This window comes from Oxyura jamaicensis, chromosome 18, assembly GCF_011077185.1.
Source record: "Oxyura jamaicensis isolate SHBP4307 breed ruddy duck chromosome 18, BPBGC_Ojam_1.0, whole genome shotgun sequence".
In the NCBI taxonomy this organism is placed as follows: Eukaryota; Metazoa; Chordata; class Aves; order Anseriformes; family Anatidae; genus Oxyura; species Oxyura jamaicensis.
Window position 1 is genome coordinate 6,979,789 of NC_048910.1, and position 27,183 is coordinate 7,006,971.

Consider the following 27,183-nt stretch of genomic DNA (forward strand, 5'->3'; position numbering starts at 1 on the left):
AATTGCGAGGACCAAAGCCAACGAGTGGTCAACTGCTTATCAGCTGCTCAGCATGCTCTGAGCACCTCTCTGAATCCTTGAGTACATTTTAATGTACTCCTTTGCATGGGCCTGTGACAGGGGGAATCAGCTGCCATTATTTACTGAGCTCCCCGAAGGAATTTGTGAATGAACTGCATTAAGAAGCTGCTGATACCTTGTGGGAAATCTCTGAAACACATCTTGTTTGAAATCGATTCTGTATGTGGCCTGTAGCATATTTTCTCTATTTCTTTTCTTCTGTGCTGGAATCCTTAAGAGAAAAGTTGTTGCCTTTTTGGGGGCAAGATTTCCATTACTGTCTCATCTCTGACTCAATTTCCATGTCTAAGTATATGCTGTTTGAAGCAGCAATTAATGCAAGCTCTATTCCCCAGAAAGAAGAGGTTGGGATTTTGCTCACAGGGAGGAGGAATGGAAAATAAAGGAGACGCCTGCATTAGCTAAAAAATTTGTCAGCTTGTCTGATGAGGGTGCAAGAGAGACCTAAGAGAATGAGGAGCGATATATTCCTTTCCCTGTATATCCCAGCTAGACATTTTCTAAACAGTTCTTTCAATACTAGTAATGAGCTGAGAGCGTTTGAAAGTAAGGCTGCATACTGCAGTACTGAAGTATGACAATAAAAATGGCATCGTTTAATTTATTTTAAGTTTTTACAACACAGCATAGCACCGTAAGTGCATTAGATATTTTGGGATTCTACCTTCACACATTTCACCGCTGTTATCTCAATAAAACAATATTTTAATGAGAACCTGCCAAGAATATTAGATGACCCTGACTGAGTTTTTCCTCTTCTGTGTGACTACAAACACTACAGCTATGGCTGGACAAGCTATGCCTTCAAGTACACATAAGCAAATGTCCTTTCTTTAATTATATTTTGAATTACTGCCCCAAAATATTGGTAAGGTGGAAGAGAAACCAGGTGCGCAGAGCCTACAGCACAGTCTACATGCCGTAATGGCTCAGGAGCTGGGCACTGGTTTGGCAGTGAGAGGCCTGGCCAGCTCTCCAGAAGGGCTTTTCAGGAAAACTAAACCTTTACACCATTGTAGTTAAATTGATACAGAATCAGTAAGGTACACTTAAATCTGGACTAATCCCTCACTAGTTAAATTTGCATTTCAGAGGTGAAAAACTTTAAAATGAGTATAGAGGGACATAAGGAACGTGATTCCTTAAATTCTTGTTTTTGAGGGCAACATTGACAACCGAACAAAGTAACGGCAATCGCATTACAAAGGTTGAGGTGTGCGTATGTTTCTGATACCGAAATTATAAAACTGATGCAAAATCTTCCCTTGCATGAAATACACAAAACAATAGTGATAATTTCTTAATGATGGAAATTGCATTTTAGGATTGAAATCACTCCTAAATACAGCTCAATAATGCCAGTGATTTGGGACTGTGTGTAATTGAAAGGAAAAAGATCTTTGCCTTCTCTAAGAGTGATCAGGGCAAATCCCAGTTGGTTGCAAGAGTGACAGCATTTGGCTCTTTGTAACTGAGAGGTCTAATAAAGAACTGCTTTATCCTGCATTTACTACTGAGGTTCATACAGCTGAGCTGAAATCTCTATCTAGTAGCTTTATGGTTGTTCAGAAGTACCACTCGATATTTAAAGGTGTGTTGCAGGAGTAAGCTGCTCCTGCTGCCTGATCCTGCCTATAGCTCCCATCGGAGCCACTGATCTGAAATAAGATCATCTTCTAAAATAAATGAATACAAATGCATAAAAACATTACAACACATGAAGTTAAACAGTTTCCACCATTGGAGTATTACCTGTAGGGGTGCTCACCCAAGTGATTCAACATTTATCCCCTCATTTGAAGTTCTCAGTAAGTTACGTGTTCCTGTGTGCTGAACGCTGAATGCCTAAAGCCGCTGGGGGACCGCAGCGCTACTCACCCCGTCCTGCTTCTGTAGGGAACTTCAGGGCTGGAGGCACATGCTGCTCCCATCGGCTGAGGTTCAGCAGTGCCGAGTTAAGAAAACTTGACAGACTATATATGCAGTATCTCTTTTTAGCCAGTTATTTCCATTTTCACTGACTACTCATGCTGAAAATACTTACTTTCAAACCATCACATTGCAACAATTGATAGGACAATTTAGAACTATTCATTTGCAATTAATTCAAGCATTTAATTTCAGCTTTTTGGAAGGTTTATAGGCCCCAATGACCATAAATATTAATTTTATTCATATGCATGTATCAGAGCCTTTCCAGAACGTGGCAAGGAGCTCAACACCTCTAAGCAGCACTTCAAAATAGAAACGAGCACTCCATTGGTACTGAGAAGGTAGTCACAATTCTTTTTTTTTTTTTTTTTTTAATAGGAAGGCTGATTGTAGAAACAAAAAGATGCAAAATGAGTTTATGGTTTGAAAGAGATTGTAAAAAGGGCAGAGGAATTTTCACCTTTGGTTTAAGTGCACAAAGGGAATTGAGTGAGTGAGAGGGAAGAGTGGAAGGAGGCTACCAAAAGCCAAATACCTTTTCATGATGTTTTTCACCACTTACATATCGCTTCGATAAGTACATCTGACTGTTCTCAGGCAAATTCTCCCCTAGTCTCTCTTCCTGGTGGTTCCAAACTGAACATACAGTCGAACATAGTAAAGACCAGCATAAGTGCACTAAATCGAGAAAAATTACATCAGAAATTATTTCTGTCCTTTCAGTCTGTTTTTTATTACCTTTTGATGTGATTCATCCTTTTATTTTGTTTTTACATCTTCGTGTATTTTCTTTTTCATGACTGATTTTTCTTCTATTTTAGAAAAATATACTGGCAACATGATTTTTAAAATTACACAAAAGTACACACAGTGAGAAGCTAGAAACATGAGGCTAGAAAGAAAACATATTTTAAATTACTATCTTATTTTTGAGTTCTGAATGTTACCTCCAGTCAGAAGCATTTTAAAGGTGAGGAAGAATTGGTGTACACTTTTGAAGTAATCATCTTGGAGAAGACGGAAAAAAACAGAAGAACTACAAGAACAAACCCTTTCACAGAAGAATCGTTTACAATTTTTTTTCTGATTATCTATGATAAATGCCTACTGCCTATTATCTTAGCTGGAAACTAACAGTTACTGTGGCACAATGTAAAATGATATTACAGCTTGCTGACATTAATTTATCTTGATTATTCTAATAATTTTATATTTTTATTGGTGCACTGGAATGCAAAAAAATGCAGTATAATTTAATTTTCACCATCATATGTGGGGAAATCACTGGAGGCATTAAAATGATGAAAGAAGAGATATGCTAATACCACAAAAAAGGATGCAAAAATGATTTATGTTACTTTCTTCTCCTATTTGCAGTTCATTAAGTCACTGTCTTCTTGTAATGACCAAGTGAAAATTAAAGTACTTCAGAAAAGAACTTTAGGTTCAAGCATCATTAGAGGAAGAGAAATGGGTTCTTTGATGAACTTGACTGCGGAAATCTATAGAGCACAACTTAATCAGACTGCACATTGATCTTTGATGCTAGAAGGCAGACGTAAGATTGAACAAATCATTTCAATGCATATTTTTCCTTTAAAAAGTAGCATATGATGCATGAGAATGATTTATATTTAATATACTTCAAGTTTATAAGGTATAATTATACAATGCACTTTCTTTTTTACTCTCTTCAAACCAAAACCTAGAAAAAATAGGTACTTATAAGGTTATGCATTTCCCTGTGCATTCCATATTTCAGAGGATCTATGACTTTGGGAAACTGCATACTTTTTTTTTAACTAATAAACTCACAATTCAGTTAAAACACATGATTTCCATTTCCATTTGAAACGTGAACCATGAGTTATACCATCAGTAGATAACTGTGGAGAGTAAAAATATCTTCAACCTATTTGCTTTCTTTTCTCCAAAAATATTTTTTAACAGCTTAATTAGATGGCAGATGGAATTTCCCTCAGGTATTTGTAATGCTTCTTACTTTCTAAGGTTACTGCAAGCTGAAGTGAGGCTGAAATCCATAGAAGCTGGTCCTCTGGAAAGAATAATACGGGGTTGCCTGCATCACTGTGGTAAGGGGTAACAGCGATTCTGATCAAACAATTAGTGTTCAGGCAGAAAATGTCTAACTTCTAAGTTACAATAGGAATACAGCAGAGCAGAATATGAATCTGTATGTTTTCAGTTTTTTTCCCTGTTGAAATATGAAAGGTGAATACTTTTCTAGAAGGATCACATAACTTTTTGTGATAATAGGTGAGAACATATGACCATACACGTTTCACATCTTCCACTTGTCTGTTCCACTCACAAAAAGAAGATGTGCTAGACCAGCAATAATAGGCTTTAAGATATCTAACATCCAGGGGGGGAAGTTAGAGTTCAGAAGCTAACCATTTTGAAAATCTTGTCACCGTTCCAGTTGATTGTTTTTTTTTAAAAAAAAATTATTTTTATTGGGTGGTAGTGTAGATATAGAAGCTGGCACCAAATGCATTGCTGCTATACATTGCTGTAAAGTAGCTGTACCAGGACAGGATTGAGCTTTCTGAGCCTCTGGTATTTTGTTCTAATTATGCTTCATTCTTGAGAATCTTCCCTGAGCTAACATCACAGAGAAAAAGTCCTCCAGTATTTCTAATAATTTCTAAAGAACCCTCTTCCTTCCCTCCCAAGAAACTGTGATTGCTAGTCAGATAAATATATAAGAAATTAAATAATTTCTAAAATTACTGCCTCCTTTTTCACTTTCAATTTCTCAAATTCCCCCTATTTTATGTGCTGCTGAACATGCCCATTTGATAGAGAAATCCCTTCTCAGCATAAACCAATACTGTCTTGGCAACAAAGCCACTTGGTATTAAATACAGGATGATGGAGATAAATTTTAATCAGGTCAATGTGCTCTAATTGCTATAAATTAGATTTTATTTCTGTAAGCAAGCAAACAGTATTATTTAGGTTATTTAAAACAAAAATGCTTTAAACAGTCTGTCATTTTGAAAACAGATTATTTTTAAACAAAATTACATCATCGCTCTTGATGTGTCAATAATGTTATGCAGAGTAGCATTTTTCTGAGAAAACAAGTCGTACAAACCCCGTGAAATTGAATTTAATGCTTGTTGATACCAAACTTCTTAAAATTGTGAAGAAACAAAGATCAGGCATGAACAAATAGCAAAAGCGGCCTACCTATATGAAGTGTACAGTTCTTAAAACAGTGAGCACTACCCGTAAACCATCCCTCTCCTGCATTTTCAGTGGATGGAGTACCGTAAGCAGCACTACCCCCAGTCCTGCAGTTGGATTCCCTTGGCTGGGTCTTTGCACCAGTGCAACCTCTTCAATTTTTCCTGAGTTCAGAAAGTGCGCTCCACAGGACAGATTTTTGTGCCAGGGAAGCCACGTTTAATGAGCAAAGATGTTTATCTAGAATCATCTCAATAGCTGCAATTTCAGACAATGTGAAAACACTTTGCAAGTGGTATTACTGATCTGTCACTGACACGTTTTACACAGCAATATCCTACACTAGGTCTTTTTGCTCCAAATTAGATGCTGAACATAGATTATTTTTTTCTTCACAAAGGTTATCCAGTGCTTCCCCAAATACGAAACTAAGCCTGCCCTTAATCTCAAGCTAGGGGACACATAAAACACAAAATACAAATCCCATGGGTAACGGGAAGGTGTAACAAACACTTGCTCACAGTTTAATACAGATACTCTTACATTCACATGGTAAGGTTTCGTATTTAGATAATGCCAAGTCTTGATTTGTGGCAAGAAAGATTTTGTTTTCCTGCTAAAGTAACAATAGGTCTGTGTCTTACGGTTCCATTTTTGTAACAACAGCTAAGTACTCTGAAGGCATCGAGAACAGTGTGCCCCAGCAGCTTTCCTAACTGTTCAAGACTGCTGCAGACTTAGTTATTGTAGGCATTGTGCATCGTTAACCAAACCTTTGGAATACAAATAGGATGAAGCAGAGAAGAATTTAAGGCTCCTACATAATTTAAAACAAACTTGTGTAAAATAAAAGTATGGAGATAGAAACAAAGTGATTTGCGAGAAATTTATGAGCTGAGAAATGATTTAAGTTGCTTAATTTTTGCCCAGATTCTGGTATCAGTAGTGGTGTCCTTGACTCCCATCTTCTACCCTCCTCCCATCTTGGCTTTCGGGAATAAAGGACGATAGGAAAAACCTTTAATTTACAATAAGTGAGTATGTGAAAGTTTAGGAAAACTTTTCTTACATGCTGTGTAAGCTGTCTCAAACTAAATGGGTTTCTAAGAAGCAGAAACGGTCAGCAGAGACACCAAAGTGTAGCAGTTGCAGGAGCTCTGCCATTAAGAGGTTCTGTGGATGGTCTTTGTCTTTGATGGATGTTGGTATCAACGGAGTGGAGACACTGCATTAACTGGCATCACACCATTCCTGAGGTGAATGCAAGAAGCAAGTATTCAGGAGGCCCAAAGAGAAAATCTGGCAAGCTGAACATAGGTTTTTACTTTTACTTTGGCAATGCTGCATACTGGAATACTTGGACTATTTAATAGCCAGGCAGAATAGCAAGTGAAATCAACAGGTAGACTGTAAGCGTATAGCATGGAGCTCTTGTATGTTCTCTATCAAGTACATTTAAATATTAAACCCTTTGCTATCTTCAGATAAGGGGATCGGTGCCTTACAAGCCCTCTCTGTGATCCTACAACTCTAGTTTACTGCTGTGAGTGACAATGGCAAAGCTTTCCACTATCCTTCTGCCTCCTTCCATCATGGCCTGTTTGTCTCTGCCTGTAACACTTCTGACTATTTTATTAACAGATTTTCTGAATGTTACTCCATGATCAGCTGAATTTGAAGGAATACAATATTTGTATTGCATAATAAAAGAGGGGATAATTTTTATAGGTTTTATATGTTAGGTAATCAGCTTCAGAGATGATCAAAGATTAACTTTAAATGGATGCTGCTAAGAAAGATCTTCAGTCTTAAATCAGCTTTTCTGCTTTAAACCTTTCTCTTTAATCCTCAGCTTCAAGTAATTTTATAAATAGATAAAATTGGAAAATCTTTTAAACTATAGATGTATAATATAATCAGATGAGCCTCAATGCTACCTTTTCTTTACTCGAGATAACTGTAAGAAAATGTAAACAGTTTGTCTTCGTAAAAGGTGCACTTGGCATCAGAACAGCATAAAATTATTAATCAAAAACTGCATCATTTTAAAAAAGCAAACTAAATCATGTAAGTCCTTTCTCCTAGTTACATAATATATCTGAGATGCTTCTGTGTCAGGATTTACAACCAGAGGTAGAACAGTGACACCAGCACCTACCAGCACATGTGTACAGCTCTGGGAGACTTTTCAGCTACAGCGGCCGTGTGCCACGCTGTGTTGGCCGCGCTGTGTGGTGCTGCCGTGGAGGCAACCCGGCAGGCCCAAAGGCTGCAAGGTACCACAGCAAAGATAGCCCCTGGCAACAGTTTTCTTGTGTGCAGTCTGAATGCTTCTGCAGTTATGTGAATATCTGAAAAATGAAGTCTAGAAGTTTTTTTTGGAGGAAACAGTCTTTTTTTTTTTTTTTTTTTTTAAGCTTATTCAGGTATTAGGGCCAAGATTCACCTTGCTGTATCTTTTACTATTCAGTACTTATTTATCTTTTAAATAATTGTCTTAGCTACCCACATACTTATTGGAGGGTGTCGAGTGCCTATCATTCACCTATCTTTGATCACTGTGTTAGAGTAGGATAAATTCCTGCTGGAAGTGCCCCTCTCTCTGCATTGATGCAGCCTGAATGAAACTGGATGGTTGAACTACAGCAGATGAATCCCACTCTAGGAATCAGATCGTTAACTCAGTTGCACAAGTATATATCTAGAGTAATTTGAACTCTTGCTGAATTTATGCTGTGTGACCCAAGCCAATCCAAACCTCAGTATGCTTCAATCAACTTGAGATATATAGCTTAGTAAGAAAGGTTTAAACACAGTTTAGATATGAAAACATAACCTGAGATCCTTGCCGATTTGTGAAGTTTCATATTCACAATAATGAATAACAAAAGCAGTAATAATAAAATGCTTTCCCTACTGCCAAAAAAAAAAATCACATAAAATAAGAGAAAGTGATTGTAAGATATGTTTTTAAAGGGGAGAAAAAAAACATGATTTCAAAAATATTTTATGCTAATTTTAATTACTTCTAGTGTTACTGATAGCAAGGTAAGTAAAAGGTAAACAGTTGACAGAATATATGGGATCTTTAAAACTACAATATTCTTGTACATGGAAGTGGTAGACCTGATTTTACTGACATTTAAATTGGGTTTGCAGTGATACCAGTCCACTAGTTTAAATGCAGTTATTCCTGATGTGTATGAGTATAAGTGAGAATACAGTCCTACGCATTTCTTTGTTTTGACAGTATGCATATTTTTCCATGCAATTTAAATAATCAAATCCCCTTTTCTCCTTATGCACTGGTCACATCTCATGAAGTCGGTGAATACTTCACAAATCCAGTAAACACTAGAAAAGGCATTTAGAAGACAAACTATACATAATCATTAAAAAGACTAAGCATAAAAAACTACCAGAGCTGCAGGGCAGCAGTAATATTCACAGACAAACTCTACATTTATATTCAGCAATAAAAATAAAACCAGATAGAAACTGTCACATCCAGTGGTATGTAGGCTAGTCCTACAAAAAACAGACTTGAAAGAAATGCATACAAATGGTTATAAACTGCGTCTTGAATGTCATTAATAAAAAACAAAAGTTGCTCTGAAAAATGTTATAGAGCCCACTTAAGTATTGTACGTTAAAGCATTCAAGATGAGTGCTACAAGACTCGTGTTGCTAGGAAGAATGAATAAAGTAGGGTTGAGAAGAAATTTCGGACTGAAAATTAAACGCATCCTGTTGTGTAAAGGGCACCTACATGTACGAGCATGTTCAGGAAGGCTTCTCCTCTTCAGCATGCGTTGATTCATATAGTGAGAGAGCAACTAAATATTTTAACTGGATATTTTTAACCTCATATAATAGCAAAGTGAAGTAGCATCATGGCAAGGAAAGCAAAGGAACAGGGTCTTCCTGTCAAGACTGTTGTGTCTTTCATATTCTCTCAGAGTATTTTGAGTACATCAGGAAAAAAGATCAGTTTTCTGGGCTTTTTCGGCCTGGCTCCTTATAGAATACTTTGTCTAGCTCCCTGTTAAGGCTCTCAGGCAAGAAGAGCATCTGCCATTTCACACAGGAGACTTTCATAGTCCAGTAGCTCTCACTGTTGGAAAGATTTTCCTGATATTCAGTTTCAATTTTCCATTAATTTCTTCCCATAACTCTGGTTATGTGCCACTTATGGCTCAGCAGTGTAACCCGGGATCACAGTCTTGATCTTTCCTTTTACAATTTTACTGCCTTTTTATAATTAACAACCTGCAAGATTCTCTGAGGAGATACTCAGGTTACCGATCTGAAAAGACGAGACATTTCAATGCCTTGGGATTGTTACCTGAGGCAAGCTAACATGCTATATATTCTCTTCAGAAGAAGGGCATACTGACAAGCACAGGCTCTGCTATCCTGCCTCTCTAACTCTGCCCATGGGTGGCATGAATTTTTTGTTATAATACACATCTAGGGCTAAATTGCACTCCGGTTCCCCTTTCCAGAGCTGTGGGCAAATATGGTGGAAACCAAACCACTGAGCAGCAGTACTTAGAGCTATTGTGATGGTTCAGAGCAGACAAGTAACATTTTAGTTTGCCTTAAACCTGAATCAGCATTTGAATCAAATGCAAGTGCTCAGAAAGTTTTAAATCCTTCCCCTTCCTCCCCTCCATCCCCCCTTTTTAAACATTTTTTTTCTTTTTATCTTGCATCATCCATCTAGTGTCAACAGATGCAATCCACAGCAACAATAAAGGTGCCATGGCAGCTAGCTTAATTTATTGTTGGTGTTTGAATCTCATCTTGATGGTGTAGAGTATGTTGGACTATAAGGAAATACAAACAAAAGCAGAATGGTAGCAATTATTCATTCTGCTGGCAAGGTATATAAGTCAGGCATTAAAAAATGAACAAAGAGCAGTAAAGATTCTTTTGCACAGCTAATAAAATTTTCTGAATTTCTGCATTATCAGGAATACATTTACACTTGTTACTTCCACTGGTGACTAAACAACTCTAAGCCATGGCACATTTGTCTCGACCCTTTCCATGCTGCTCCCATTTTTATCCTCTCCTTGAACAGCAGAGTATTCCTTAATAGACTCCCAGATTAATTATTAATGCTAGTGTTTGTATTATAAAATAAAAATGGAAATCTGGTCTCCTCTTTTCAGACCTAACATTTTTAGCCTACTACTAAACCTGTGTTACTTTAGCACTTTATTCATTAATGTTTAATATGGTTCCAGTGCGTTTTAAACATCCTTTACTCAGCTATACTAAAAACCATATAAGAGAACTAAGTTTTAAAAAGTCCCATAAAAATCCAGTTCTTGTTAACCTAAAAGCAAAGGAAAATGTCAGTGAAGATGAGCGATACTTTTGCTTATTTAATGCTAGGCCGAGTTTGATTTTGAGCCATTTTGACTTTAGCCCTGTTTGGATTAGACAATTTGGGTTGGGGTCAATTTGTAACTTACGGTAGAAGCCTGCAAGAGAAAAAGCTATGTGTTCATCCAGATAAAATATTCTCACTCTGCTATCCAAACCCCTAATCTCTGTGCTTCATCAGCAGTTTACTTCTTACTGAATCTTTTCAACACTGCAGTTATTTTCCACTGTAAAACTTTATTACCAGATTGAGGATGGCGGCCAAGGAAGCTGAAGCCCCAGGCAGGGCTCCCCTCCCAGCCTGCGTGCACTCCTACTGATCCAGATTCTTCCCTCTCCTGTTCCCCCCATGGAAAAGCGCTGGCATCAGGCACCAATGCTCTTCAGGGCAATAAACAGCATTATTGCTTTGATGCTTGTATTTTACAGCTCAGTGGAGCAGGTGCAACCTGGAAACAATGCTGCTTTATCTTGGAAAGTCATAGCACTTGCTGGTTTTCAGTTTTATCTCATCTAATTTGCTTCAAAATGCAGGATGAAACAGAAGGAGAGGCAGAGCTGAGAAATGTTTGACTCGATTTTAACCCTCATAAGAAGGTAGATTACCACAGCTTAGGGATTTGTGGGACAGTTTCAAGGTGAGTATTTCAAAAGGTCTTCCTATCAAAAAACCCTAAAGTTTCAGGTTCAAAAAAGATTGAAGGATATGCCCTGTGCTCATTACTTGTGAGATGGGTTTGGAAAAATTATGTGAAAATAGTTTTGGATAGCTTTTTCTCAGCTATTTCCCTCTTTTAGCAATGACTACAAAAGAGACAATGTGACCCTTAGATTTTATTCAGCCTTTCCGTGATATGTTCGGATTGTTTCCAGATGAGAATCCTCCCAGAATATCAAGCTGAAAGCTTGTAGGCGTCTTTTTGCTTTGTCTTAAGATAAGTTCGGGGGTCAAACTAGGACAAGAAGAAGCGAATCAAAGGAGCCTGACTGTATGAGTAGTTCTGAAAACTGCCTCAGTATTTCTTTATTTCTGTTAATCTCCAGTATACAATCTTTGAATCTTTTTTTAATTTTTGATGATGTGTTTGTGGTCTCCACAAAGCAACTGCTCACTATTTGTACTTCTGTTGTGTCTAGGGACTGCTAACATAGATTGGGCATCGCTGCTTCTGAGTCAGGCACCATGAAATATGTAAAACTATTTCCCAAAGAGACTGTTACCATTATCCTTTTTTTCAAAACAACTGTTAAAACTCTTCCTGTAGCTGTCTGCCATCTCAGCTCATTCTGGAGATGTATTTCTCAAACTGACACTTGAGACTGCTTTAAGGACTGCTGACATTGTATAGATGAGCACAAAGAACAGTGGACAAAGACCACTGAATTGAAAATTTTACTTCCACAAGTATACATCAGGAGTGATATTAATGTCTCAACTGGAGGTGCTGATGTGCATATGATGTGACCCTCTAGTGTTTTTGGTACACAGCTCTGCTCCCCTTTCCTTCTTGAACACATGAGGCAGTCTGATATCAGCAGTACTGCTAATGTGACTACTGTGACTTTACAGCCCTGAAAAAAGTGAGATGAGTTCAACTGTATTTTAATGCGTTTTTATTTTGGATAATCTGTGAATATATACAGAAGCTTTACCTATACAAATGCATGGAAGAGCAGCCCAGCATAAATATATACCAAAGAACAACCTTATTAAGAACACATTAGTTTTCTGAGGAGGCAGTGATAACGAAAATACGTATAAATGATGCTATGGTTAAAACACATGGCTAAATATATGTAGCTTTCAAACCACTCATTAGAAATGCCAGCTCCCTTTGTAAACATGTGCTTGGATACCTGAAGAACCATACCACAGAGAGTCTGAAACAAGGTTAAATGAACCTGGAGGGGCTACAAGGGAATGAGAGTTCATACAGGCACCACACATCTAGCTCCATTCAGAAAAAACGACTTGCATAGCAGGCCACTGGATGAATCAGACTGTTGACATTTTCATGTGCAGAATTCCAATTAATTCTGCTGTTCATGGAGGAAATACTTGCTTTTAAAATGGACAAAAATAAGAATACTCAGCTGACGCCCATCTGTCATGAACATGGCAAAGCCGTGGGTGATAAACCCATGGCTTCAACTCACCAGTACTCCTCCAAACCACGGCAGCTGCTCTTGCATCATTCTAAGATCTTCCAGATCTAACTGGGAAGTTTTGTGATGCCAAATTTTTTTTTTTTCCAACTCTCTCTCCAGTTCTGCAAAATTCCCAGCAATCTTGATTTCTCCCTTTACTTTCTCTCTCTCTTCTCCCCCACCCCTTTTTTTTGTCCATTGCCAGCTTTAATGTGGCAGCTGAGTAGTGTGTGCAGTTATGGTTTTGCTTCTCTCAATTATCCTGTAGGGCTGACAGGACAAATCTGCTCAAGAAGACCGTGATTTGCCACTTGTGTCTCAGTGGCAGGCCCTTGGCTTTTGCATTATTACAGTGATGTCTCCTATTATCCATATAAATATAAGAAGTTGTATTGGCTTGGCTGGTTGGTTGGATATAAGAATAAGGAGCTGCTAATACAGTAAAAAGAGATCCTTTTCTCAGGATGGTTTTTACAGTTGACTACAATGGGCTCAGCTGCTATGGCAAGATGTCTGAAGTAGTACTTGAGAAGACAGCAGTAGTAAGAAATGCATCTTGAATGTCCATCTATTGAGGTAGGAAATGTGCTATTAGCACTAGACTCTTTTATATTGTGTTACGCTCTCAGATAAGAGACCTGGTAATTTTCTATGTGGACAAAGCAGTGGACACAGGGACTGAGATCTGGATGTAAGGTTTACAAGTGGGTTATACTCAGTAACTTCTTTACTATTACCTGTGATGGTCTCTCTGTTCTGACGGTAGGAAGTTACAATACCCTCGGGTGGCTGGACATGATTACAGATTAGGAGTTTTATCATCCTGTTCTCAAAAGGAATGGAGATAAGGATAAGCCTTTTACTTGTAAACTGTTGGTGCTGGGTCTGTAAGCTTCAGTGAAAATGGATGGAATTAAGGAGAAAAAGGACAGTCATTCTGCAGATGGGTTTACCCTTCAGCTTCTTCTGATGTTTCTTCAAAAGGCAGATAAAGATGCGGCCCCATTGCAGCCTGAACAATGCCCCCTTTTCCCAAAACTCTGTCTGCCACTGTTTTTCCATAATTTCACCTTTATTATTCATAAGATCTCTTTTACATTTTCCTGCTTTCAAGGTCGGAATTTTGAAAATTGAGTTGCTGATTAGGGAATAGTTTGCCTTTTGCAGATTTGTATTGTGCCTTTAACCTTGATCCAAGATGAAGACAGCAGAAACAGCCCCTGCAGGGAATGTTTAAAGTGAATTTCACTGCACCTGGCATAGAGTTTACCCTTTTAAGCGCTGAAGTGATTTTGGATTACATAATGACAACTTGCAGCAAAAGCTGCACATAGGCGCAGGTGGAGCAGGACACATATACAAGAGGTGTATAGAAGGCTGCTCTGCTAGTCAAGCTCATCTTGACGGATGGTTGCAAATGCGCAGAGGACAGCTCTCCACAACCAGCAGACCGCTTCCATTAGGCACTCGTTCTTTTCTCAGCCTGCATGGCCACTAAAAATAGCTTTCTGTTATTATCTGAAAAAACACCGTCTTTCCTGTTTCTCTGCATTTTCCTGCACTACATCTGTTCTCGGTGTTTCTTTGCAACTGTCCCGTATGAGATACAAACACTCTGGTGACATTCTCCTCACCAACTGGGTCACCAGTTTTAAACTGGAATATTAGGGAAATGTATAAGAAGAGAGAATATTATGTTCTACAAATGCCCGTAGTTCCAAGGAGACATGTCTGTAACCTCTCTGATCACCTAATCAGTCAACTGTCTGCCAAAAAGAAGCTGAGCATAACAAAATCTAGTCAGTGGTAAGATGAACAGAAAAGTGGAACGGGTTCTTATGGGAATTCCCTAAAAACACAGATTTCTGACATTTGAGACAGCTGTGAACAAATAGGTTTGGTTTGTGAATATTCAACAAAGCTGACGTCTGTCAGCTCAGCAACATGACATGCTTAGCCCAAGCGTTTCTAAACACATCTGCAGTGTGAACTTTTTAACGTTATATTAATTCAGTGAACAATGGAAACTGATAGTGTCAGAGTACAACTCTGGATTTATATCAGTACGTCTATATTTCAGGGATTTTAAAAAGGCTTAACTCATGTTTTAGAGTTTTTTTTTTTTTTTTAATTACCTATATATGGCCTATATTTTAAATGGTTCTTCCCTGAATTTTAGACACGTGAAATGGTTCCAACTCATTATGAACCTGAAATATGGTCAGCATACTTTTCTGAATGAAGTATCAGGCACAAATATCCCCCAGTACCTTCTGAAATGCTTATGTTCCCTTGACAGCACAACTATTGATTTCTTAATCCTGTTAAAAAGGGGGTGGTGGCACAAAAGGCATGGTATGTGGAAACACCTTGTTTCACAATTCAGCAAGGACACTTAATTTGTGTCAGATTAGCTGTGGACATACTGCAGCAAAATTTAAGTTCCAGTGAAAATCTGTAGTACTGAGCAAAGGTTTGACGGAATTGTATTCGCAGCTCCCTGTAAGATGTTTCTGGGCCACATCCTGATATCATTCACATCCTGGGCCACATTCCTCATTTAAATAATTCATTGAAGTAAACGTAACAATATGTATAAGGAAGAAAAAGGTGGTTTGGGCCTCACATAATTTGATTAATCTTCTGTGAATCAGAATATGCTAGACTTAATCAGGTTTGTATTTCAGCTAGACCTTTTTCAAGTCTACTCAGGGGAGTAGTTCTAACATGTATTACCAGTGATGTCAAGTAAGGGGTGAATCTGTAAGTAAAACAAAACAAAAAATGCACACATTTTCCAGAAATTTGAAGAGCACCCGAGAATATTGCCCTGACCAAAGCTGCTAGTTAATTTTATCTCCTAGATGCATAAATAAATTACCATTTTCAGAAGTGTTTACATTTCAGCCACCTTCACTGTTCTGAAATAAATTTCCAAGTACAAGGCCCAGTCCCAGAAATACTCATGCAGAAAGAAAGGTTTATGGGATTATTTATCATACACGCAAATTTGAAACAACGAGCCTCTTCTCCATTATCCTAATTATTTTTCATAAAATGAAAATCTCATCTTGACAGGTGCAAACGTCCTTCTCACTGAGGTAGAAGTGGAAGACCAGGCCACCAGAGGAAAGCTACCTTGCAGGTAACATATAATAACTGTATTTGAGCGTAATATGTCTCCCTCCTGATGGAGTAAGGACTGATGAGACATCCTTGCAAAACTTCCTACAGTCAATTCAATTGCAGTAATGTAAGAAAGTTTCTGTCATTTACCTTGTGCAGGATGCAAATTAAGTCTGAAAGCCACTTGCAGTTACTTAGACTGTGAAGTGAAGGAAGGAGGAAAGATAAAACAGAAGAGAAGAGCAGCCTTGACTACAGCAGTGAAGCACAAACACTCCTCCAATTAGCTATACGCCCTGAATTTCTGTAACAATCCATAAAGCTGCTCTGGGCTTCAGTAAAATTTCTCTGCACTCTCTCAAAGCCCAGCCTGTGTGCTTTAGCGGCACCTTTTGGTCTTTAGCACTTAGGAAATGAATATGCATGTGCAAAAAATAATTTTAAAAAGTATTTTCTGTAAAGTGTGACAATGCCATCCATCTTAAACTTTTGCTGGGGGCCATTGGGTTGTGTGTATAAGCCCTTTCTTACCCACTGCTCCATGTATGATGCAGGTATCATCCCTCTGCTGGCACACCCCGCTGCAGAGACGTTTCCGAGCAAGTAAACATGCAGCTGCGTCAATTTGAGCTCAAGTCCTGTGCTCCCATCCCAGCACACTGCCTGCGACATCTGCTGTCACACCAGCATTTGACAACATTTTGACAGTGACAATTGTTCTGTTAAGATGGGGTCTGACATTTATCCGCGAGGAAGCTTCACAGGAATGCTATAAAGCCCTCTGGTGAGTTTGAAAATCTATCCACCTACATTGCAAGCAATTAATACTTAATCATTATAATCTGCTTGTAACATAGGTAAGTACTGTCATTCGCACTTCTCATAATCCAGCCTAAACCACTTCCAGGGCTTTTAGATGCTAACTGAGCAACTCAGAAAAAGCTGTGTTGTGTCTGGAAGAGAGAATCCCTTCCTAGATAAGCAAACAGGTCTTTTTTCACCTTCCAGTTGCCGGCTGTGAAACACTTTGAAATGGATGCTCTCAGGTCAGGGAAGGTACTGAATACAGCCTCTGATGTCTGCTGTGCATGTTCCATGTATTTTCCAAATATCATATAGGAAAATCTGGGTCAAATGAGATGTAAACCACTTTTCTAAATTAAGCACCACATAAACAAGTGAAACATTTGCATCAAAAGCAGTTATGTTCACCTAAGCAAAGCTGTAATTTGGCACTTCTATCCCCAAATATTCATATCTTAAGCATTATCTTTTAAGAGAAAAATACGGGCTTAGAAAGTTGGAAAAATAATAAAAAATGCACAGGGAACTCACATTCAATACAAACCATTTGAAAATATTAATTTCTCTCTAGTTCATAATCAGACAGCTTATTTACATCAGAAGTGTAAAATGAGCAATGGGCAAATACAGGTTATATAAAACAGAATAATAATAAATAAATTTAAACCATACAGTGTACTTCTAACCATTTCAAAATCATATAAAGTAGAACTGCATGATGAATCACCACAGAATTCACATTAAAAGAATGGATTTTTCCATATCTTCCCATGAAACTCTAACTTTATTCCTCTGAAAGTGCTTTAATGAACTCTATAAACTATTTGCTTGGCAGAAAACTATGTAAAAAATGGATCACCGGCTATATAGAAAGGGGAAAAGAAAATTGTAGCATATTCAGAATACCAAAATGAAGAGACTTGCTGTTGCTCGGGAAGCATATGCAGGAATGGGACAGGGCTTGCTGGTAGCACAGCAGCTCTGGTGGTTCTGTGGCTATGGGAAGCCTTACAAGGATGCTCCTCTAGAGTCACCTATCTGTCTCAAAGGAGGACAGAGCAACCTTGGTGACCCTGTTAATACACTTCTGAGAGACATTACCTGAACGTTGAGCTACTGGGGATATTGCTAGTTGCAATTAGCATGGAAGAGCAGGAACAGTCTGACCAAAGAAGTGCAGGGAATGGAAATTAAACCAGAACAAGCGAGTGCTTTATTAACCCAAAGTTCTTGTTTTAAAGGAATTTATTCTGATATGCAAGTTTCTGAGAAAGTGGAAAATATTCATGGGAAAAAGGCTTGCTTTTCATTGATGACCTTGACTGTCACTGCTGGTTACCCCTGGCAACAGCCAAAGAACAGCTGGGTTTCAATAAAAGGAGAATGCAAGGGAGAACAAGGACCAGTGTTGCCAGTGAGTTTAATTATCCACTTTCATGTTTGTATTAGTAATTGGTTTCTGGGGTGTTGGGCTTTTTTAATGTTTAATCCATATGGATGGTAATACCCTCTGCTACTGCTGTTCCTCACGCATGGGTGAGTGCTTTTGTGGAGACGAAACATGGAACTCCGCAGCCACCCAGAGAGCTTTGGGAACACCTGCCTCCACACGAGGCAGCCGCCCCCTCCACGTTGTGCTGCGTACTGCCTCTACGGGACGCTGCTGGCTCCACCGTGTTGTGATTTACAGTCTCAGGTAGCAGCCACTGTCTATTTACCAGCACATTTAAGAATAAAAGCAAAACACCTTTTATTTGAGGGAAGACATGCCTGTATACCAGAAATCCCAGGTAATGCAATGGCTAACACCCGGCTCGGTAAGCACAGTGGATGTTTCAAGGTCACCGTAATTGCCTATTGTGCTTTCCTTTTTTACCCTCAAGAAATAATCAAATTAATGATCCCATTTCCTGGTAAATCCAGAAACTCTATTAATTTTAGTGATTCATCCTAATACAGTGATCACTGCCAAGAATTTATTTCAGTGTTTGGTGTGCAGTGAAGCTAATGTAATTTGAAAATTATAACATTGTAAGATATGTAGTGACATAGGATTGATTAAAAACACAATTTAAATGAATCACATGCTTGCTTCCCTGGAAAGATTAGTAATGGCCAGTAGAAGAGACAGAGATGAGACTGAAAACACCAAGGGCATAGATTTTAAGCAACTGAGACTCCACGTGTTGGTTCGTCATTGTTAATCCAGCCTATAACACATCTGGTGATGCTTTTAAATCACTGTGCATGTTTGGGTGAAGACATTTTATTTGGATATGAGGAGAATAACATCCGAAGAAGGTGTTCAACCTATTTCTAACAATAATCTCACTCTTCCCATCACTACTTCTACATAGTTACAAGCCCACAAACATCTTGGTGATCTGCAGTCTTAAAATTAATCAGCTTTAAGGAAAGCTGGAATTGTTTGTCTTAAACAATTCAGTCATGTGATTAAAAGGAAACAGGTGTGAGATGCAAGAGTCAGAAAAGAGATTCTACTTTGGGTTTTTGTTTTATCTGAAAAGCCAGCCATCTCATCTGTTGCATTCATTCTCCTTTAGGAAACGTTAATCTGCACAGATGGTGAAACCTAGTAATCTCTGCTACCAGCTGCAGACTGGAATTTTTAATGAAATGGGAATTTGAAGGTTTTCACAGAAAGCACTAGAATCACTCCTATTATTTCCCGTGATGCCCAAATTACTTTGACTGTTATTTGACATCTACTGTACTGTAAATATAACAGCCGCATAGCTTCAGTCATAGCCCAAATACAATCATTTCAGAACGGCCTTTGTTGTTTACAAAAGCCAGATGCTGAAAGCATTTCAGTCAGAGAAATGTCATCCACCATCAGCACATCTACTACAGAAAGCTCGAGAACTTAGAACCTGTTATTTGGAACTTTATTATTCCTTTCTCTGAGATTTAAAGTAGTTTTAGCACGTTTGTAAGCCAAGAAGCAAGAGATCAAAAATAAAATAAGATTTGTAAAGAAAGAAGACACCTAGAAAACACACAGTCACTGTCATTTTTTCAGCCTTGTGATACAGAGGTTTTAGCTAAAGAATGTCCTCCAGCCCTTAGGTTAAAAACAACAAAAAAACAGTCCCGATCCGGGAAGAGAATCATAAAATAACAATTTGGGGGAGCAATCCTAATCAATAGTTACTAATTCAACCTTTATAATATGTATATTAAAGCTAAGAAGTAAGAGCCATAAAGAGATATGAGTTTTATCTTGATGTTAAGGTTAACCATACAGTTTCTTTACAAGCTTATACCTTTAAGAAAAGCAGCAATTTCTATTAAAAAGAAAATCCTCTAATATTTATTTTTATATAAACACTAGCATTACAGTGCAATTGATCAGGTTCACTGAAGTGAGTAGGTATTTTATGCATATATGCAGGACAGCTGCTAGTCTTTGAATCGAAAGTTTATGAAGTTTCCTTTCTGATGTGTATTTCACCACAACTTCCCATTAAGCTAGTTTCACTTCAGGGATTGCAGTACTCTGCTCTACTGTAGTCACATTTAATATAGCTACAACTGAGGTTTGCATTTGTATCAGAGAGAGCACACAAGGTATATGCATGAGAGCAGTCACAATGGCCAGATTATTCTTGAGTAAGGTTAGTTTGAGAAAGTTATGAAAGAGTTATAATGAAAGAGAAACACTCATAACTATGAAAAGCAGTAGGAACTTTATTGCCAGAAGGATCAAATCTTCTGATAATACCTGGGTGCACCAAAACTCTCCTTTTTTGTGAGCATGCAGGAGCATGGAGGAAAGGAAACGTAACAGATCAAAGGAAAGAAGTCATAAATATACCCGGATTTACTTTTTTTTTTTTTTTTTTTTTTTTTTTTTCCCCTAAAAAAAATGTAAACACCTTTTTGGGAAGAATTTATATTTAGGCTCCATTTCTGAGTAGTTTATTAAGGGTTTGTAAATGATCAGTACAAATTATGAGTATGGTAGATTTCTAAGTTGTTCTATATAGAGGAAGGATAGTGCAAAATGTTTCTGCCCTTCTCAGCACAGTTACCTCAGGTATTGCAGATAAACCAGCAAGCTTCTGGGAATAAAAATTTGTCCTGCCTTTCTGCATCACAAAATTGGCAAATTCAGACATGCGTGAGAGCCAACACTGCTCATTTGACTTCAGCAGAAATGAAACCATTTATGCCAGATCTGATTTGTTCCTTTCAGTCTGGAAAGTGAGAGACAGAGACAAACAAGCACCAAAAGGTGTTTCTGAAGTTAGACAACTTCAGGCCTAAGCTCTGAAGCCTTTGCTGCATTATTATGAACACAAGCATATGTACAGCACTTTAAATAAGACATGTAAGTTAGTAAGGCATTTACCCTTGGAGACTTGGGACTTGTGTTTTACCCGCATTTGCCTGGTTAATTTGGTCAGAACCAAAAGGCCGTAAGTTCACAAAATAACCTAAGGGTAAGATAAATAGTTTAGAAATGAATCAAGTAAATGATTTGTGTTGTATGTGTGCACTCTCCATGCCAAAGGTGCTGTCAAAGTGTTGAGTCAAATCAAATCAATCAGTTAAAGTGCTATAAAATATGAATGCAGAAGGAATAGATGAGATCCTGATGTGAATAAAAAAATACTCTATAAACTATCTGAAATAAATAAATCATCCTTTCACGCAGCAAATACAAAATGCAATATACTTCATATTAACTGTGGCTGAAGTGAAAATGCATTCAGATGAAGATAAAATATTGGATGTCTATTTAATCTAGTGGAGGACAACATTGCCTTAAGTGATCATTTACTTCACAGAAGTCAAAGGGTCAGAATTTAAAAGTAATACAGTCCTTAAAATACAAATAGACGCTTGAAGTGATTTTGAAAGACAGACTCATTTTGGCACTAACTACTCTTAATGAAAATGGGGTTTAGAACATTTGTAAATCCTCATTAGGTATGTAACTACCTAAAAAAAATGGTCCCAGACCTCTTAGAAAGTTTTCTCTGAAACTTCTATGATGGAAATGGCTTTATGCTTCAGAAAAAAATGTTGTAATAGAATACCTTTATTTCTCTTGAAAACATTCTTTACTGTGATATACACCCCTGTAGTGCAGAAAATACTCAATAATGTACATGCTTTTCAGAATTCATGTTTTTAATTGAAATGAGCAACAAACATTTTGATGGAAAGCACGATGGGGAAAAGAGCCCTAACAAATTTATTTCAAACAAAAAACTCCCTCTAAAAGCATCTGATTGTTCTGACTACTCATCCGAAAAAGCATTCTTTTAGGTATATGTAATCCACTATTCAAATTCATGCATGAAAAATGTTGATTTTTGGCAAAAAAGAGAATATCCATTTACAAAAACAGTCTTGGTTAACTCATAATGATTTAAAAATTATAAAATACAAGTGTCCTATTCTATTTCTTTCAAACATGTTCCATGTATTATTCTGAGTATATTTGAAAGTATACAATAAATACAAAAAAGCTAATTGATATACACGACAGAGATTGGTAAAATAACAGTAAGAGAACAGAGTTTGTGGATTAACCTTTGTGAGAAAAAATTCAAATCAGTCTGTCAGAGCTTCTTTCCTAAACTGAAATGGAAGAAACAACTCGTGTTCATTTTAGAAGGAAAGGAGATTTCTAAAGGAAAGTCAATATTTTTACTCTCACTAGTCTTATTTCCAGTTTTAAATGCTCTGGGTGAAATCCTTAGCACATCTTCAGATGATACCCACCTTCCCAGAATATCCACACAAATATCTGCCAGTTATATTTTTTTCACATTCAGTGACTTTTATCTCTTTCTGCACTTCATCTTTTCTGCCTTGTGCAGATACAACATGTGCATGTTTTCCAGAAATGGTACAGCACAGTCTGTGGATGAGCAGTTACCTTTGAATGTATTCCAATGACTGTAGATGAAACACATTTTTCCTGTGTGTGTCTTTTCTTATTATTCAGAGTGTCTGCTCTGAATTTGCCTTCTCAAGGAGTCATCAAAAACCAGGGTATTCATCTGCATCCAGTTCTTACAAATTCCCTGAAGGGTTACCATGATGTAAATGATCTTCCTGGTTCTCAGTGAGGCTAAAGAATGTCACATCTCCATATTTAGCCACAGTTTTACTGATTCAGGATCTGGCCTTTCAGCTGAAGTTAACAGGGCCCAATGGATAAAGATATTCAATAACAGATCTGTGTTTCAGTAATACTGGTATAAATCCAGATTTACACTGCATTTGCATTTTTCTGAGACAAGAATGTAAAGTGCAGAGTTTTTCTAAATACTATTAAAATGTTTTTGTATGTATAAATGAGTAAATATTAGTTTCCATAAAAAACATTGCTCTTGTAGAAATGATTAAAGGACAAGAGGAAAGACAAAATCCTCAGTCAGCTGCTGTTTGGAATTGCTAACCAGATTTTTTTCCGACTATCACTTTATCTGATAAATTCTGTTTTGCAGCATATGGCTTCAACCTAAGCTAGTTACCAAAATTCCATTATTCCTTTCATATTTGCCTTTTGTAGAAGATAGAAGGGCAAATTTATAAATGAGAAACACTATACTGTAATTCACAGCAATAAACAGTAAAAAAGTAGTCTTTGTCACCCACTCCAAACTATTACATATTCCTTCCTCAGACTGTAAGCTTCCTTCCATTCATACGGTATGAAATTATACACCTTTCACGAGAATTACTGACCTATGACTTACTTTTTTTCTGTTACACATTTTGTGCCAGCCATTAACGACAGTATCACGTAAGTGTCTAACTTGCACAAATAGCCACGGTAATATGTACGTACAATGATGTGTGCCAGTAAGTTGGGGCTCAAGAATTGCAAGTGCAGTTAGATTGTCTGCATCTGATAGGGAGATCCACCAAAATATGTAAGAGTATATCAACCTTCTGTTGGAATAATAATAATAATAAAAAAAAATGTTTTAAAGAAAATACTCTTGATAATCATATGTTTCAGTAAATTTCAATTGCTTAAAATGCTGTTCAGTTTTTGGTAACTCGGCATTACAAATGCAATGCAATTTGTGTAGCAGAGATTCCCTAGCACTGCAAATATTGTGGCTCATAACAGTCCTTCCTCTAACCACCTCCTTTAAGTGACTAAATGTTTCTGGCTCCAGCGTTATTCTCAGGAAATCTTTGAAGTGATGAGGAAAGTAGAGGTAAAGATAACATTGAAAAAAAAACACCACACAAAAAAAACACAAAAACACACAAAAAAAAACAACAAAAAAGGAAAGCATGAAACAGAGACAAAGGGAGTAGCAACTAGAGGAAAAAAAAAGGAGTTGGGAATAAAGGGGGCCTCTTGTGGGGTGGGGAGAGGAGGTAAGGACTATCATCAAGAACCTCCACAGTGATTTGAAGAAAGGCATTTTGCTGCTTTTATCCCAAGCAATTACACCGGAACTATCTCCTGTTACACCGTTACAATGAAAGCCAACCGCATTACTAAAAACGAGAAGGAATGGATCTACTCGGTTACATGAAGGCAGCACTACAAAATTTCCCTGGCCTTGCAAGACAAGGTAAAGAAAAGCTTTTATTTAACATCGTGGCTTGTTGAGCACAGCTTCCCTTTGTGACGTGTAGCCTTGCTTACAATAAACAGCTTTTGGGGTTTTCAAATGCCTCAGCTTTGCTTCAGTGTGTTTAATCACCTGCAAAAGCTGTTTATTGCCTTGTATACTTCCCCCATCGTGAACATTATCCTTTAAGTATAAGGCTTTATGGTGAGTCAGAACAGACCAAATGATGTAAGGGTACAAGGCGGTATCAAAGCTATGTGCAAGCACAGATGAAATTAATCCGTATGGGGACTACAGACTATGAAAGTAGAAAGATAAGCTATAGTGATGCAGTGAAATGATTTCACAGGCACTCTGCTTACCCTTTAAAATGCACCCTTGTTTTTGAGAACCACACTGGCAATCTCATATGCAACTATTCAAAGAAAATTATGATCCTGATAGACAAAGACAGAAAGGCTAATAAAGGGCACATACGTGTACTTCCAAAGGCTTCAGCTAAAGTGCTTTAAAACAGATGCAAAACTGATAATAGAAAAGCAGCACACTGATTAAGTATTTAAATGAAAAGATGTGGTATTCCATAGAGCACTTCCTTTATCAATAAAAAAGGACTATATATGTTTGTAAAGCACCTTCTGAAAGGATATCAAGACCAGGGACAAATAATCAAAGGCTTCTTATAAAAAAGAATAATAGCTTTTGCTCCTGTGAAAGGCAGAAGGAGATTGTTGAATTAAGTTCAGGTATCTTTAAAGTTTTTTTGTGCAGGTGCTTTTACTTCGGGTTAAGAAAATAATATCAAAGCCTCTAGCAACTGGGTTGCTACTGAGTTTGATAACAAAGATACAAAATGGTGGCCAGCATAACATCACAGCAATGACCGTGACCTACCTCTCTATTTCACAAAAAATAAATAGCATCACTAGAATTTTTGATTTCTGCATGGCCGCTGTTTATGGAGAAGAAAAAAAAACAAATCCAAGTGTATTAAAAATAGGAAAAGTGACATAAATTGTAAATTGAGAGAAACATGCTGGGACAAATGACCTTTCTTGTCTTTAATGTCCTGAAATATTCCCACAGAGAAGGCATTTTACAGCTATTGACAAGCATTTTGCCAATTCTTACTCAAAAGTTATGAATTTACTATTCCCCTGTGTGTGTCCTTTATGTTTTGTTCTGTTTTTTTAAATACTAATCATCTCAAGGTGTTATTGTCTCTTAGAGATGCAGCCTGGATTTCAGTGTCTAATTCTGGCTACTCACCACATGAAGGGACTTGGACTTTTAAATCAAATAGTGCTAGCTCAGCCAGTAAGAGTCAAAGCCATAAACCTTGCAATACATGTTTATATTGTGCAATGTTGCAAAAATAATTCAATCATCATGTTTTTTAAGGAAAAATAAATAAATATATTCATTGTAATTTCACTGCACTTATAAGATGATCAGTTGAATTAGTAAGCTAAAAATGATGACATTTGAAATAAGTAGTGTTGCAAATGCTAAACAAGTGGTGTAATTGCAAATTCAGCACGGGTTTCCATAAATTCCAATCTAATATGAAGAAAATATATTTCCAGTGAATGCTTCATCCTTTCATCTCATCAAATTCAGTGAAAATTTGTCTAGCTACCTTTAATTTACAATGCATTTACTCTGTGTTGTCAAATACAATCTGAACTACTTTATATTCAAGAAATGAAGAGGAAAATAATTATTTTTTTTAACTGTAGCCATCTAAAAGCTGGGTTTTTCCTAGGGAAAAAAAAGGCAGGCATTTCCACAGGGTATTTTTAGATGTCTGTGTTAAAGCAGAGGAATACTAGTCAATGTTTTGGGAGAGGAACAAGGATTAAAGCACCCAGAATCCGTTCAACAGACACAGACTCAGAGCAATGTTGGTTGACAGAGATTTTTGGCAGTTTCTAGTCCAACCTCCTGCCTGCTCAGGTAATCCATGGCTTCATCTAGCTGAGTCCTTTTGTTGAAAAGGAGAAAGGAAGAGTGTTTACCTTCTACCTAGTCTGTATACAGACTTGTCTTGCTGGCCTCAGTTTAACAAAAAGTAGTCCTCATCTTTTCCCTGTGACTTCTGTACACATTTGTAAAATTATTGCGTAGATATGTACATATCTACATGAAGGAAGATGCTAAATTTTGAGTTGTGGCTAACAAAATCCTATAAATAGCTGCAAATCCTTCGCCCATTCAGTGACTCATCCATGCTCTGAAAACCCCCCAAAGCAATTCCACATCCCCCATGGCAATTCCATTTTACCAAAACAAACTGGGATGCAAATTGTACCCACAAGACTTCATTGTATATATTATAATGAAGTGACAGCTTTTGGTTACAACTCTGACCAAACTATCTACTTCTGACAGAACATTTTTTCCTGCATTTCTAAATCCATCAGCAGTGAATGTAGAAAAGCAGACCAACAAGTGCTTAGAGCTAATTCCCACTTGTTGGGTACCTATACAGAAATTCCTCTCCTTTCTTAGAAGTCATACTGGTAGAGCCATATTTGTTACTATCTCTTGCTAGCAAATGAATTAAATTTACTACTCATCCAAGCATGAAATTATGTTTTCAATAATAATTCAATAAAAGCTGCATAAGCTGCAAACAATTATATATCTCATTGAAGAATCCGTTATCACCAAAAGTGTCCGTTTTAGTCATTGAATAAGGTGTGATTCTATATCTATAGTACATCAAGAAAGAAAGCTGATCGCCCACTTAGCTGCAATGAGACAATGGAGGATGCAGGTAGTAAAGCTTATTGATTGGGCTCAAAATACCATAAAAATGTAATGAAATGTAACTTTCATTTTGCAAAAAATTGCAAAGTGCATCTCTTTAATGTTTGTGAGGTCTTGCTACCCACTATCCTCATTC

The 27,183-nt window shown here is 37.4% G+C and overlaps 2 protein-coding genes across 10 annotated transcripts in view; one reads left to right on the forward strand and one right to left on the reverse strand.

Annotated features, from left to right (window-relative positions):
* Positions 1–27,183, forward strand: part of LOC118175736 — a 214,843-nt gene that overhangs the window by 140,722 nt on the left and 46,938 nt on the right. For 5 of the 8 annotated variants that reach the window (XM_035342237.1, XM_035342238.1, XM_035342236.1 and 2 more), the window contains one exon: positions 17,940–18,112. The exons of the other annotated variants lie outside the window; for them this stretch is intronic. In XM_035342237.1, coding sequence (XP_035198128.1) covers positions 17,940–18,112 — 173 coding nt within the window. The remainder of the gene's footprint in view (positions 1–17,939; positions 18,113–27,183) is intronic. 8 annotated transcript variants of the gene reach the window in all.
* The window catches only part of CA10 (carbonic anhydrase 10), a 199,467-nt gene that overhangs the window by 78,501 nt on the left and 93,783 nt on the right, over positions 1–27,183 (reverse strand). The gene's annotated exons all lie outside the window — the stretch shown is intronic.